This window comes from Neovison vison, chromosome 13 (genome assembly GCF_020171115.1).
Source record: "Neovison vison isolate M4711 chromosome 13, ASM_NN_V1, whole genome shotgun sequence".
NCBI lineage: Eukaryota > Metazoa > Chordata > Mammalia > Carnivora > Mustelidae > Neogale > Neogale vison.
In genome coordinates this window covers 5,564,882-5,581,109 of record NC_058103.1, presented here as the reverse complement: position 1 = coordinate 5,581,109, position 16,228 = coordinate 5,564,882, and the positions used below count along the sequence as shown (strand labels likewise).

The following is a 16,228-nucleotide window of genomic DNA, read 5'->3' as shown; positions in this document are numbered from 1 at the left end:
GAGGCTTTAACCCACTGAGCCACTCAGGTGCCCCAAGGTTAGAAAGATTTACACAGCTGTTTTCTTCTAAGGGTTTTATAGTTTGGGCTCTTCCATTTAGATCTATGAACCATTTTAAGGTAATTGTTGCATATGATGTGAAGTACTAAACTTCCTTCTTTCACCTAGGGATTTCTACTTGTTTCAGCATCATTTATTGAAGACTCTTCTTTCCTCCACTGAATTATCTTGGCACCCTTGTTAAAAATCAACTGCACATCAATGTGAGTGTTTATCTCTGGACTCTTTATTCCATCAATCAATCTGTATCTATACCTAACCCTCTGCCAGCCAGTACGAACTTGACTACTATAGCTTTGCTGTAAATTTTGAACTCAGGTAATATGAATCTTCCAACTGTGTTCTCCTTCAAGACTGTCTTAGTTGTCCTAGATCTTTTGCATTTCCAACTGAGTCTTTGAATCACATTGCTAATTTCTGGAAAAGAATAAAGGGGGTGATTTTGACAGGGATTGCATTGTATCCGTATCTTGTACTCTGTCTGCTTTGTGAAATAGATTTTTTGTTTGATCCCCTAGGGTATGAGTCAACAAACTGTGACCTGCAGACCCAATCCAGCCTGCCACCTGTTTTTGTAAACAAAGTGATATTGGAACACAGTTACATCCATTCATTCATGGATTGGCTATGGCTGTCTTCAAGCTGCAATGGCCAAATGGAGTAGTCATGACAAAGACTGAATGACCTGCAATAAAGCCAAAAATATTTATTACCTTGTCCTTTGTAGAAAAAGTGTGCCAACCCTTGTTCTAGATCAGTGTCTTTTCTGGTTTTTACTAGCTCTAACTAACTTTTTCAATTTTGAAAATAATGTTTTTATTCCTAAGAATTACTTTTTGTTCTCATATTGCTCTCAAGCAAGTTCTTCTTGACTCTTCTTATAACTTCTCTATCATTCCCTCCATTAGACATGACACCTGCTGACTTCCTCTTTCTCTTGTGTGAACATCATGTGAGGGGATCAAAGACTTCAGATTTCCCAAGTCTTCTAAATTATGTGCTCAGAGGCCCAGGCCTCCCAGCCCCATTGTAGGCAGGTCCCCTCAGCCCCACAAAGGCCTGGCTGTCAGGATCTCTAAGCAAGTGTGAGACAGCTAGGAGAGAGGAGTGGCCAGGGAGTCTCTTCCCCAGGGATGACGATGACAACCTCCCCCACCCCACCAAGCTGAGACCTGATCTCCAGGGCTGGGAAGGCCCAAGGGAGGTTGGGCCTCCCTAGGGTGGGCTGGATGGGACATTCTTTCCCAAAGGCTCCTATGAAAAGGATCAGCAGCTCTCTCCTGGGTTGCTGGCCAGCGTGGCCTAAGGGATGCCCTTGGCTCAGCTTTCTGAACTTGAGTGGAAACACTCAGGCAGCCTGGGATGGCAGGACTTGGCTCCAGGCACCTCCAAAAAAGTAGGCCTCCTCCAACCTGGGTCCTCAATCTACTTCTCTCATTGCAAAGAGCGGCACTAAGAAGTTGCCCTCTACGGGAAGGGTACACAAGGTCCTCCTCTCCAGCCCCCAACACACATACATCTGGCCAAGCTTCCCCTCGGTTCGTCCAGGTCTTTGAGACACTCAGCAGGAAGCTGGAGTCATCCCCAGCATGACCACCACAGGCCCCTCTCCCAAGACTTGCCTCTTCCTGAGCCTTCAAGAGGGTGAAGCAGGACTTTCAGGAGAGCTGCTTTTTGAGCTGAAAAGCCTGAAAAGTCAAAAGAGAAGCTCCAGCTATGAGCCACAGGCCATCCCTGAGTGCGGGGAAGGTAAAATGGGCCAGAAGTAATTTCTGTTTCCTGCCAGATGGAACAGGAGCACAAGCAGGAGCTTGCATTTCCAAAATGACCCCCTCCTGCAGGCATTGCTTGGATGAAGGCAAAGAGACAACAGGGTCTCCTCACTTCTGTGCTATAACAGACATGGGGTCAAAAGAGAACTAAGACCTGCATGTTGTCCTCATGAAGTTCACGGTCTAGCGGGGGAGCCAGCAGGTCAAAAAGACCATCGCAATATGAGATGGTGAAGGTGTGATGGGGCCGAGCCCCAAACCCCCAAGTAGTATGAAGGATGGTGCCTGCAGCCCTAGGGAAAGGGGGTGTTTTGGGTTCTGAGAGAGAAGTGACAGGTGAGTGGGGGGTTGAAGATGGTTTGCCAGGTAGACAGAGGCAGCGTCCTGGGCATCAGCAAGGCCGAGATACATAGGTGCTCAAAAACTTTGGATGAATGAATGATTAAAAATGAATCGTGTTATAGTCAAGGAAGACACTGTTGGTAATAAGTGAGTTGGTCAATGAGGTTAATGGTGCAAAGGCAGATTTTCAAAAAAAAAGGTACCGTGTCACAGGTGGTCCCCAAGATTCTCTGAGACATCTGTTGTCTTCACTTCAAAGAAGCATGTCTTCACTCTGGGTTCTGGCATGGAGCAGTAATTGACTTCTGCTGTTAATATAAACCAGACATGGTCTCATTGGTGAATCATCGAAAACAACTGTGTTTCTTTTGATTATTTGGGGTGAGTGAGGTTTTGTTTGGCAACACCAAGAGAGAGAAGACGGTGCATAGGGTTGGTTCCTCAACAGTGACCCCCCCCCCAGTCTGGAAAGCCTCAAGAAACAGGGAGGGAGCAGGGGGTAACGTCGGCAGTCTTGCAACGTGGGGTCTGCAGGAACATGTGTCCATCTGGCTCTTCATCCACTGGCCTGTGTGACTTCTCCAGGCTTCAGTTTCACCCTCCAGACAGGAGGTTAGACAGATACCTTTGAGGGCTTCCTGGCTCTGTTACGTGTCTGTGGCTCTATGACTCGCCAGGGCTAACAGCAGAACACCTGTGTTTCCTGCCTCCCCCACAAATGGCAAAACCAGTCCGGGAGGGTCTTCCAGTTGACCCATGGGTAGTAAGCCCAGCTACGTGTCCTACACCCCCACACGTCACGTGTCACAAAGTCACTGGCTTTGGTGAGCAATCTTTTCAAATCTGAGGAACGGTGACCTTCAGACACAAATCACTTGGGGGCCATATGTGTCAAAAATAGTGTTAAAGTTCTTTTTATCGGAAGAATGTAAAACATGAATTCATGTGCCTTTAAGGAGTCAAGGCTTTTTCAGTAAATGGGAAACATGCTAAGTAGATTCGTTTCAAAAACGCATAGTTAGTGGGGAGGGGACAGAGAGGCAAGAGTGAGGCTGCTGGGAGGCGGGTGGAAAGACTTTTCAGGAGCCTACATTGTGCTGGTCCGCAGCCATGCCTACAAGGATGTAGGAGTCCCATCTGTGGGGTGAGAAAGGGAGGCTCAGAAAGGTCTACACTGTCAGTGGAGCGGCAACACGTGGCGTTCTCCTCCCTAAGCATCCTGGGCTGGGTGGGCACGACCAACACCCTTCATGGAGGAGCAGCCCTCCGCTTAGAGCACAGATGGTCCCCCCCTGTCCTCCCCAGCCCTGCCTGCTGCTCATGAAGCCTCTGAGGCTCAGACACAGGATCCAGGAAGTGATCTCTCCAGGAGCCTCACAGCTGATCTTACAAATTCACTGAGCGATGTTGGACCCCTTTCACTGTCTTGGGGTCCCACCCCCCCATCTCCTACCAACAGAAGGATTTGCAGTTCCCTTCCAGCATCAGAATTCTCTGTCCTCCTGTCTTTATTGTTCCAGGATCTTGGTGGTTAGCAGGAAAGATCGACAGGAGGTGTATGTCCCAAACCTTTGGTGCTAATGTTCTAGAGTAAATCTGTTACCAACAGGGCCCTGTGATGCTTTTCCAGTTACAGGATAGTAACAACTTACCAGACTCCAAGGCACCAGAGAGGTCAGAGTGGGCCACAAGCTCCAATAAATCAAGCTGGGAACAAACGAGCCAATATCCCATGGGCCAGGGGTGGTGATCTCCCACAGTCCAATGTGCACTGACCAAGGGTAACACTGCCTATATAGAACACCCCTGCATGTCTCCAGGTGCCCAGCAGATTGACCATTTTAGTCATCTTTAGTGTCTAACCAGTCTCTTCTGTAGCAGTGAGCCAACCTGGACTCTGGAATGAGGGGGACAAATAAGGTGAGAAGGAGCCGAAACCATCTGGACCTGCTAACAGGACCGTAGGGGACAAATGTGTCCTTTTGAGTTTGAAGACTCCAGCTCCAACAAATAGAAAGGGAAAATGTGACCATCAGTACCTAAGGAACTCATGACAGGTGGATGGGGAGGGAGAGGTAGGTGATACGGAGGGGAGTAAGCACCTAGAGAGCCATCCTGCTCCCCGCGAGAACCACGTTCAGCTGCAGCAAACCAGAACGAACGGGCACTGGGATTCTGAGTCAGAGAAATCCTGGACTGAGAACCGGCTCCACCACTTCCTGTACCGGGGGCAAAACCACAAAACTCACAGAGCCTCTTCACCCGGGTCAGGAGTAAAACTGCGACCCTTCCCCGCCCTAAATTCCAAACGTCGCCAAATGCTTGATATGCTCTTGTTTCTACTCAGTTTTTAAGAAGGTGGCTGTGATTTCCATGTTACTGTGAAAGACAGGAGAGGGAGCATCAGCGGCAGAATTGAGAAAGCACGACGATCTGTGTCCACTTAGATATGGGGAGTGCGACCCCGGAAGGTTTCTAGCCAGCAATGAAGATCGCTAACCTTTAGGAAGGATGGGAACTTAACCGGTGAAAACCGGGAGCGCCCACTTTGTGCTGTGATTTTTCAGAGGTGCGGTTTGGGGGCGCCTTATAAGCCGCCCCTTGGGCTAGGGGACGTCCTCCACGTGTTGCTGTAACCTGAAAGCTTCGACTCCGGTCCCAGACCTGCTATTTACAAAAAGAGGGCTCACGGGTCGGTGACCTCGACACCCCTCGAATCCCGACTGCCCCTTTCGTCCGAGCAGCTGGGGAGCGGCGCAAGTTGGGGGGGGGAACCCCCGGGCCCACTCACACGGACGCCCGCATACTAAGCGCCCTTGGTGGATGCCGGGGGCGCCCCGCGCTGGGCGGGGTTCTGCGCTCCACGTGCTGGCCGGGCGCCCCGCCCCGCCCACGACTCCACCTCACCCTCACGGCTCCGCCCCTCGCTGGTCCTCCCCCGCCCTCTCTGCCCTAAGCCCCGCCCCCCGCGGCTCGTCCTTCGCTGGAAGCCCCGTCCCCACAGCCCGGCCCCCGAAGCTCCGGCCTGTCTGTCGCGGGTCCTCCTTCCCCAGAAGCCCGGCCCCTCGCAGCTCCGCCCCGCCCCTCGCAGCCCTCGGCTCGGCGCTCCCGGAGGCGCGGGCGGCGGGGCCCCGCGCCTTTTGTGTCGGGCTCGGGCCGCCGCGCGCGCGCACTCCCCTCGGCGGCCGGGGGCGGCGGGACGCAGACGCGCGCACCCCCCTCGGCGGGCGGAGGGCGCCCCCTCAGTCCCGGCTCGCCGCGGAGCCCGCCCGCGCGCGCCCCCCGCCTCCTCCTCGGCCGTCGCCGCGCCGCCCGCGCCCGCCCGGGCCGGCGCCCCGCGTTAAGGCGGGCGCGCGCTCGCCCCCTCCCCTCCGCCGCCCGCCCTGCCCCCGGCGGCGCGCGCACACGCCGGCCCGGGCACGCGCCCGCCAAGATGGCAGGGGCCGGGGCCCAGCTGTCAGGCGCCGCGGCCGCAGCCCGTCTCCGCAGCTAGCGGCCCGGACGCCCGCCCCGAGAAGATGCTCCCCCGCTGCCCCCCGCAGCCCAGCGAGACGCGGAGCCGCCGCGCCCGGGGCCGGCTCCCCCGCTAACGCCCCGCGCCCCGCGCCGCGCCCCCGGCCCCGCGCGCCCGCCCCGGCAGCGACAATGAGGTGAGTCGGACGCGCCGCGCGGCGGGAGAGGACGGGGCGGGCGCGCGGGGGCGTCGGCCGGGGCGCCGCGGGGGCGGTGCGGGGGCGGCGCGGGCGGCCGGTGGAGGCGGCGGGGGGCACCTGCGGGGCGGGGGGCCGGGCCGGCGGGCAGGTGTGGCGGCGCCGGGCCGCGGCCGTTCGGCCTCCCCTCCCGGGCGCCCCCCGGCCGCGCTACGAGCCCCGCTTCGGCGGTTTCCCGCAGCCGCTCGCGTCTCGCGCCCCCTCTCCCTGGCTTCTCGCGCGCCGGGCAGTGCCGGACCCCAGGGCAGCCCGGCCCGAGCCGTCCCCCGGCCGGGGCTCTGCTCGCTGTCAGGCCAAGAAATACAGCCCCGCGGGCGCCCGCGAGCCGGAGTCCTTCTGCCGCGGTCGGCGACCCTCGCTGGTCGGGGTAATCACCCCCTTGCCTTTTTTCTGGGTAATTGTGCCTCCAGACACGCAGCCCGTCGCACCTACGGTGGCTGCGGTTTCATCTTGCTTGTTTCGTGAACTTGACGTGAACGGAACAATACAGTGAGTGTTCTTTTGTGTCTGCCTGCCTTCGCCCAAGTTGTTTTCGAGGTTCATCCATTTGCTCGCTAACCTGTAGCAGCCCCGTGTGTGAACACAACGCAGTTTGTCCGGTCCCGTGTCGGTGGGCGTTTCACTTGTGTCTGCCTTTTGGCTATCATGCATACACTTCTGTGTCCCCCGTGCACTCATTTCTGTCGGGGACATACGTAACAGTGGAATTTCTGGGCCAAAGATTGGCATGTCTTCAGATTTAATAGATGATACCAAGTTTCCAAAGCGTTTGACGGATTTATACTTTTCCCTGCAAGCGTTTGAGAGTTCTTGTGCGCCACGTCCTTGTCAGCACTAGGTATTGTCGGTCCTAAACTTTAGCCATCCTACCGAGTGCGAAGTGTATCCCGCTGTGGTTTTGGATTGTACTTTCCTGCCGACCCAGGAGGTCATGCTCGTGTTTATTTGGTAGCCTCTTTTATTATTAAGTGCCTGTTCAGATGTTTTGCCCATTTTTCTTTGGGATTTACATGGCTTTTCTCTCCTAATTTGTAGTTCAGTCTGAAGTCAAAAAGATTGCTTCTTATAACACCTTGCAGAAATCCTACTGTTTTGCCGTTCGGATTAAGATCTACACAGTCCACTTGGAATTTGTTTTTGTGTAACTTTTTGTATTTGTGTGTATGTAACTTTTTGTGGAATTGATTTTTTGTGGGAAAAAAGGGGGTTACATTTCACTTTTACCAGCACCATTTATTCAGCACTGATTATCAAAAAGGTCATCTTTTCCCTGTATTTCTTCAATGCCTTCTTCCTCATCTTCCAGATTTCCATGTGGGACTGTTTCTTTTCTCCGAAGAATACCCTTTAGTGTTCCTTTAGTTCAGGTGTGGGGTGACAGAGTCTTATTGTGTGTTTGTCAAGCAGAGAGAGTCAGTTACCATATGGTTTCGCTTATTCCTGGAGCATAAGGAATAACACGGAGGACATGAGGAGATGAAGAGGAGAAGGGAGTTGGGGGAAATCCGAGGGGGAGACAAACCATGAGAGACTTTGGATTCTGAGAAACAAACTGAGTGTTTTGGCGGCAAAAGGGATGGGTCTTGGGTGAGTCTGGTGGTGGGTATTAAGGAGGGAATGAATTGCATGGAGCGCTGGATGTGGTGCATAAACAATGAATTTTGGAATACATAAAAAAATTAAATTTTTAAAAAAGGAAAACAATAGCTTAATTGAAATACAATTCGCACAGCATAAAATTTGCTCATTTAAAGTATACGATTCCATGGTTTTTAGTATTTTCACAGAGTTTTGCAACCATTACCGCAATCTAATTTTAGAACATTTTCCTCCATTGTGAAGGGCCTTTTAGGTACTTAAAGAATTCTTTGTTTGCCATTGTTTTCTTTAAGCATTTCAAAGACATTTCAATATCACTGACTTGGATTACTTTTTTTGAGAAGCCACTTGTAAGTCTGTCATTCTCTTGAAAGCAGTCTTTTTCTCTGGGTGACTTTAAAATACTCTGTCTTTGGTTTTCAGCAATTTTTCTATGCTGTTCCTGGTAGGACTTTTATTTTTTATTTATTTATTTATTTATTTTTTAACTTATGACTGGAGTGCTTAGGTCTTCTTGAATCCGTGGCCTTAACATCTTTCATTAGGTTTGGAAGTCATCAGCCATTAATACATGAAATGCTACTTCTGCCCCATTCTATATCACCTTTCTTTCTGGGACTCCAGTTAAACATGTTACATCTTTCATTGGATTTTCTGTCTCTTAACCTTTCTTCTGTGTTTTCTGTTTGTCTCTCTGTCCTCATTCTGGGTATCTCCTCACTTATCTCTTTTTCTTTTGCTATAAATGATCTATTAAACCATCAGTTCAGGGTGGGGTTCTTATTTTGTTTTTTAAAGATTTTATTTATTTCAGAGAGAGAGAGGGAGAGAGAGAGCAAGCGCCAGCACAAGCCAGAGGGACAGGCAGAGGGAAAAGCAAACTCCCCACTGAGGAGGGAGCCTAATGCGGGCTCTATCTGAGGACCCCAAGATTAGGACCTGAGCTGAAGTCAGATGCTTAACTGACAGACACCCAGGTGCCCCTTTCTGGTTTTTTTTTTTGATTTGGTTTTTTTAACACCCAAGATGGGGCTCAAACTCACAATCCCAAGATCAAGAGTCACATGCTTTACCCACTGAGCCAGCTGGGCATGCCTCAGTTGAGTTTTTCATTTCAGTTATATATTTTTCAATTCTTTAATTTCCATGTGGTTTTCTTTTTATAGTTTACCATTATCTGCCAAAATTATCAATCTTGTCTTTTATCTCTTGAATATGGTATGCATAATTATCTTAAGGTGTGTCTGATTATGGCATTAATTGTGAGTCTTGTCTGTTGTCTGTTTTCTGTTGGTTTTCATTCATTTCATCTTGTCTCCTTATGTGCCTAGTTTTTGTTGTTGTTGTTTTCTTTAATTTTGTGCTGGCCATTGAATTTGCCTAATTATTTTGTAGAAATTATTGGCGATCTAAGGTGATGTTTTCCTCTGCCAGGGAGAATCCACATTTGCTTTTGTCAGGCGAATGGGGCGCTTGGGATCTGGAGTCACTTCAGTGCAGTCTCAGGGATCGAACTCTTTCTAAACCGAGCTGCAGTCCCTGTGAGGACCAACCTGTTTGGTCCACCTTTACCCCCAGGATTCAGCTCTCCACTAGCACCTTCCCTCCCTAAGCCAACACCAAACTTTCAGCATTCCCTTAGGAATTGGCAAACACCCCCAGGGAAAAGTAGCTCTGAATACTGAGCTCACTTTCCTGACTCTGATGTTTCTTCCTCCTCCAGGCATCCATGCAAATATTTATTATATTCTTTCCCTGCTTTTCTAGTTCTCTTCTGTTAGACATTGTTCTGATTTACTTAGTCCAAGGTTGTTAGTAGTAAAAGCTCTTCATTCATGTGGGTTAGGGGCAGTTTGAGTCAGGATTGAATTCTGCAGGAGATTTAAGCTAGCAGGCTATAGAAGCTGTGGAGAATTATAACAACTATTTTCAGGGCGCCTGGGTGGCTCAGTCAGTTAAACCACTGCCTTTGACTCAGGTCATGATCCCAGGGTCTGCCTCTGCCTGCCACTGCCTGCTTGTGCACGCGCGCTTTCTCTCTGTGTCAAGTAAATAAATAAACTCTTTAAATCAATAAATAACAGCTATTTTCATGTGTATGTCAACTCTATTAGACTGTCAGTTTGTGAGATACTCTTAGAATCAAGATAATCTCAAAAATAAATCTTTATTTTCCTGTAATATGTAATTAGTTGAAAAAATGGCAGTTTAGTGCAGGTCATTACTGTGATGCAAAAGATATTGGAACCAGATGCTTTCCTCTCTTTTTTCCGTATTTCTTTCTTTTGTTTTAATTTCCTTGTTTATTTGTTAAAAATTACCCTTTATCTGGTCCTCTTGAATAGAACGTTTAATCTTCTGATCAACAATAGCATAATAGCATTCTCATATTCTGTTCTATTGGATCAGATAAAATGGCATGACTGTAGAAATGAAAGTTTATAAATGGCTTTTCCAAAATGGGCCATGCAGTATTCTTTTTCTTTAAGTTGTCTGTTTTTTACACAGATTTTTTTTCAGGGATCATTTCTATAGTTTGTTACACTGTTTTTTGTTTTTTTTTTTAATGCTGCTGACAGTTCACCATGGTTCTCTGTCACAGACTGTTTATAGTTAAGCACCAACGTGCGTACATCGACTTGTACCCCAAGTACTTGGCTTTTGCACAAGGACCTAAATTAGTCAAAGGAGTATATTCATTACCTCTGTTGTCAGCTCATTTGATTGGGATATTTATAAGCAACTTGGTTCATCCATGAAAAGTATTTTGCTTTCTGTTCAAACCTGAGTTTTTTCAGTGAAAGTGATGCATTTTTCTTGCTAGATAATCTCATGGGGGTATGGAGATGGGACCTGTTCATAGAGGTATGCAAGATAGTTTCCAAAGCATCCTTTTCAGGAGTGTATAAGAAAGGCATAGGGCTCAAGATGCATCCTCATGAATAAACTGAACATTTGAGGCACATATTTTAGGGAAAAAAATGTCCTGTTGAATCAAACTCCTCAGATAATTAAGGCTGTATCTGAGTTTTTCTTTCTTTTGTAGACTCTTGCCTGAATCCTTCCCTTTTCCTAACAGACCTTATGTATTTTCATGTCTTCATTCAAAAAATCGCTTTTTGAGGACTTATGGTTCCTGATGCTGGATTAGGAGGGTAGGGAAGTGAAAAGAACCAGACCTCCCCTCCCAAATAGTCCCCATCCTTAAATGATTTGCAAATATACTAGATCCCTTTCTGCATCCTTTTGGTTTTCTTAAAAATCAAACCCCCCACATTCACAGTATATGGTGTATTTCTGTTGATATGCTTTTGCCATTTATCTTTGGGGAACATTCTTTTCTCTGAACATTTTCCTTGTCTGCCTTTTATCTTTTAAAGATCTGATATATAGAAGGTTAGGATTTTTATGTCATTAAGTCCTTTTCTTTGTGGTTTTCCTGTCATTTTTTTATGTTGAAGATAGCATTCCTCTAGAAGCTTGGTAAGTATTAATTTGTTTTTCTAGTTTATATATAAAATAGAAAAAAGTCATCCTTCGGGGTTCCTGGGTGGCTCAGTGGGTTAAAGCCTCTGCCTTCGGCTCAGGTCATGATCCCAGGGTCCTGGGATCGAGCCCTGCACTGGGCTCTCTGCTCAGCAGGGAGCCTGCTTCCCCTCCTTCTCTCTCTGCCTGCCTCTCTGCCTACTTGTGATCTCTGTCTGTCAAATAAATAAATAAATATCTTTTTTTAAAAAAAGTCATCCTTCAATTTGTCTAGACTATGAGGTGAAGATCAAAATTACTTTTTTCTTCAAAACTGCTGGTCAGTTACTTGACTGTACCAGTCGATACATGGCAGAGGTATCAGGAACATTTCCTTAGTTAGATGGCGATATAGGCATCTGGATCTCACAGTGGTCTTCAAGGGTGCATGGTCGCAACCGGTAACATCTGAATGAGGATCACCCCCCAGTCCTCAGAGCAGTTACCCGCCCCCAGCAGGGCCCGCCCTGTGTATGTAAGACATAGCAGGTCCAGCATCCCACAGGTCTGGTTTTGTGCCAGGGCCTGGCACAAAACCTCTTCTGGGCCAAGGGCATTTTATCAGTCTTGGAGTTATACAGACTGCAGTGGGATTGCAGGGCCCAGGACCAGATACACAGGCACAAACACAGTCCTTACTTATCACCGTGAGCCTGTACTGGCTAACACATGTGGGTCCAAGTACATTTCTGAACCTAGTGCTGCGGAATGGGAACAGAAGAGCATTTCTCCAGGTCATGGAGGGAGTCCTTGGAAGTCATATTAGGGAGCCTAGGGAGACCTAGGCTCTCTTCTGTTGTTCTGTCTGCCTGTTTTTAGACTGGTGCCACTGCTTTATTGACCTCATAGACAATAGTTTTTACTTTTTTTTTTTTAAGATTTTATTTATTTATTTATTTTAGAGAAAGAGAGAGAGTGTGTGCGTGTGAGCAAGGGGAGGAACAGAGGCAGGAGATAAGCAGGCTACATGCTGAGTGCAGAGGCCAACACGGGGCTCCATCTCGGGACCCTGAGATCATGACCTGCGCTGAAATCTGGAGTTGGACTCTCAACCAGCTTGAGCCACCCACGCACCCCGAGTTTTACTTTTAATGGAAATTTTAATGTCAGTAATTTGTCGAAGAATACAGAGCAGCTTAGAAACCTATCTCAGAGTGTTTGAGAAAATACTCATTCAAGCCAGCAGCATTCCAATGTTCGTTGTGTGAGACATCTATGGACATGGTTCTAATAGCTTGTGCTGGTGATTTCCCGAGCTCGTGAAAAGAAGTCACCATGAATCATAGTGCCATTTATTGTATTTTATTTTAAATTATTACTTAAATTTCCGTTAACATAGAGTGTAGTACTAGTTTCAAGCGTACAGGAATTCAGTCCTTCACACAGCGCCCGGTGCTGGTTACAGCGCGCACCGCTTAATCCCCTCACCTGGCCCAGCCGCTCTCTGGAGTTACGAGCTTGTTTCTTGGTTTCCCTCTCTCCCCTGCTTTTTTTTTTTTCCTTTGCTCATTTTTTGTTTCTTTCTTAAATTCTTTTTTTTTTTTAAGATTTATTTATTAACTTGACAGAGAGAGATCACAAGCAGGCAGAGAGGCAGGCAGGGGGTGGGGGCGGGAAGGAGGCTCCCCGCTGAGCAGAGAGCCCAGTGTGGGGCTCGATCCCAGGACCCTGAGATCATGACCTGAGCCGACGGCAGAAGCTTAACCCACTGAACCACCCAGGCGCCCCTGTTTCTTAAATTCTATGAGTAAAATCATATGGGGTTTGTCTTTCTCTGACTTGTTTCACTTAGCATAATACTCTCTATCCACACCATTGCAAATGCCAGAATTTCGTTCTTTTTTATGGCTGAGTAATATTCCATTATATATATTTCTTTGTGCATGCGTGTATATGTATATACACATCATATCTTCTTTATCCATTCATCAGTCCATGGACATTTGGGCTCTTTCCCTTTATTGGTTATTGTAGATAATGCTGCTGTATACCTCAGGGTGCATGTCTCCCTTTGAATTAGTATTTTTGTATTCTTTGTATAAATATCTAGTAGTGCAATTGCTAGGTCATAGGCTAGGTCTATTTTTAACTTTTTGAGGAACCTCCATACTGTTTTCCAGAGTGGCTGCACCAGTTTGCATTCCCACCAGCAGTGCAGGAGAGTTCCCCTTTCTACACATTCTCGCCAGCATGTGTTTCTTGTGTTGTTTTTAGCCATTCTGACAGGTATGAGGTGATACGTCATTGTAGTTTTGATTTGCATTTCCCTGATGCTGAGTGATATTTTACACCTTTTCATGTGTCTGTTGGCCATCTGTATGTCTTGTTTGGGAAAATGTCTGTTTGTGTTTTCTCCCCATTTGCTAATTGGATTATTTGTGGAGCTTTTTGAGTTGTATAAATCCTTTATGTATTTTTTTTAAAGATTTTATTTATTTATTTGACAGACAGAGATCATGAGTAGGGAGAGCAGCAGGCAGAGAGAGGGGGAAGCAGGCTTCCCGCCAAACAAAGAGCCCTATGCGGGGCTCAATCCCAGGACTCTGGGATCACACACGAGCAGAAGGCAGAGGCTCAACCCACTGAGCCACCCAGGTGCCCCTGTATTTTGAATATTAACCCTTTATCGGATATGTCATTTGCAAATATATTCTCTCATCCCACAGGATCCCTTTAATTTTGTTGTTTCCTTCACTGAGCAGCTTTTTATTTTGATGAAGTCCCATTAGTTCATTTCTGCTTTTGTTTCCCTTGTCTTCAGAGAGGTGTCAACAGAAAGAAGTTGCTACAGCCCATGTCAAAGAGGCTACTGCCTGTGCTCTCCTCTAGGACTTAATGGTCTCCAGTCTCACATTTAGATTTTAATCCATTTTGAATTTATTTTTTAAAAAGATTTATTTATTTATTAGCGCACCTGCATGTGCACGGGGGCGGGGGAAGAAGCAGGGGGAGGAGGAGAGTCTTAAGCAGACTCCTTGCTGAGCAGGGAGCTTGACCCCCTGACTGGGGCTCGAGCTCGTGACCCTGAGATCATGACAGGAGCCAAAACCAGGAGTTGAACACTTAACCAGGTGAGCCCCCCAGGCGCTCCTATTATGAATGTATTTTCGTGTGTGGTGGAAGAAAGTGGTCCTGGTTCATTCTTCAGCACGTTGCTGTCCCGTTTTCCCAACACCATTTGTTGAAGAAACCGTCTTTTTCCTTTGGATATTCACTCCTGCCTTTTCAAAGATTAATTGACTATATAGTTGTGGGTTGATGATGATTTTATTTTTTTAAGATTTTTATTTATTTGGGGCGCCTGGGTGGCTCAGTGGGTTAAGCCGCTGCCTTCGGCTCGGGTCATGATCTCAGGGTCCTGGGATCGAGTCCCACATCGGGCTCTCTGCTCAGCGGGGAGTCTGCTTCCCTCTTTCTCTCTGCCTGCCTCTCTGCCTACTTGTAATTTCTCTCTGTCAAATAAATACATAAAATCTTTTTTAAAAAAAAAAAGATTTTTTATTTATTTATTTACTTACTTGACAGACAGAGATCACAAGCAGGCAGAGAGGCAGGCAGAGACAGGAGGAAGCAGGCTCCCTGCTGAGCAGAGAGCCCGATGCAGGGCTCGATCCCAGGACGCTGGGATCATGACCCATGCCAAAGGCAGAGGCTTTAATGCACTGAGCCACCCAGGCGCCCCTGATGATGATTTTTAATACGAGCAAAATCATCCTTTTGTTAAAGGACTGTCACTTTGAATTTTGCTGGTTTGGTCATTTTGTTTGTATCTAGTTGTAAACATAATAAATTTAACCTTACATTTGTAATTGTACATAAATAAACTGCATGAAAATAAATCAGGTTCCCTTTAAAGGGAATCTATATACTACCTAAGTTTGAACTTTGCAGTAGACTCTAAGCTTAATGGTAACTGAGTTGTTAAATGACTGTATCATAAGTGCTAGAGTAATATGAAGGGGACCTCCAGCGGACCTCAGGGTGGGGGGCTGGGAAGGGCAGTGGCCCCCTCAGCAAACAACTCTTTGTTTTCTCTTTCCTAGCCCAAAAGGAGATCACCATAGAAACAATTTCTATTGGAAATTTTCTCTCACTTTTTAGAAAAATAACTTCCTGATTTGAATGTGGTATATATTACATGCAGAGAATTTGAAAGCATAGGAAGGTAGAGAAGACGATACAAATCAGCATTGATCTGGTGTTTAGGGAAAACCACATTAAACATGGACTCTGGTTCCTTTACATGCGTAAGGGAACATTTTCACAAAATTGATATTGGATGGTGTACTTGTATTGGATATTTTACATTTAACATGTATGTATTACCCCCTTGTTAATAGTCTTTGGAAATATTTTAAGTAGGCGAATAGTATCTATTATATGACATACCATACTTTATCAGCACTCCAATTTTGGGACCTTTAACTTGCTTTTAGGGTTTCATCATTGTAAATAGCACAGTGGTTAATGTCTGTGCACATAATTCTTAGGGCACATCTTTGATTATTTCCTTAAGATAAATTAGTAAAATGGTATTATTACTGGCATCAAAGGGTATAAACATTTTAATTTTAATTTTGAATACTAACCCTTTATCGGATATGTCATTTGCAAGTATATTCTCTTATAATTAACATTATCAGAATGTTAGGTTTAAACAGAGAAGAGAGAAAGAAAGAGATAAAGTTAGTAAAAGGAAGTTTAATCTTGTCTTAATTTAGAGGTTGCCCCCCTAAAACAAAGGACTTAGAGAAACGTCAGAAGTAAATGGTGTGGTTCCATGTGCTCACCAGTGGGGGGAGCCCCCTTCCCAATTCCTCAGCTGCTGGCGTGCAGGTGGACAGTGTGTCTTTGTCTTTAAGACTGTGTGAAAGGCATTTTCTCTTCAGTTTGGAGTTCATGTTGGAGTGTGGACAAACTTTCTAAAAAACTGTTGTGTTATGCCACACTTTGCCCCCTGTTTTCTAAGCAGCCTGGATTTTAGAGTCAGACCTGATTCTGCTCCAGAGCCACTCGTTACCTGACTGAGCAAATTACTTAACCTTTATGAGCCTCCATTTTTCTCACGTGTACTGAGGATAATTCCACTTCCCGCTCAGGGTTTTGTGAGGATCAGTCGAGAATGCATAAAAAGTTCTTAGCCTGTGGTGTCCAATAAGGGTTAGTTACCTACCTCCCCACCCCAATTCGTTATGTCTGCAACCCTGAAAAATCTGGATC

General features: G+C 46.9%; 1 protein-coding gene across 1 annotated transcript in view; it reads left to right on the top strand.

Annotated features, from left to right (window-relative positions):
• The first annotated feature begins 5,793 nt into the window (after positions 1-5,793).
• Positions 5,794-16,228, top strand: part of EVL (Enah/Vasp-like) — a 141,566-nt gene continuing 131,131 nt past the window's right edge. The window contains exon 1 of the mRNA XM_044229994.1: positions 5,794-5,824. Within this exon, the coding sequence (XP_044085929.1) occupies positions 5,820-5,824 (5 nt within the window). The 5' untranslated portion in view covers positions 5,794-5,819. The remainder of the gene's footprint in view (positions 5,825-16,228) is intronic.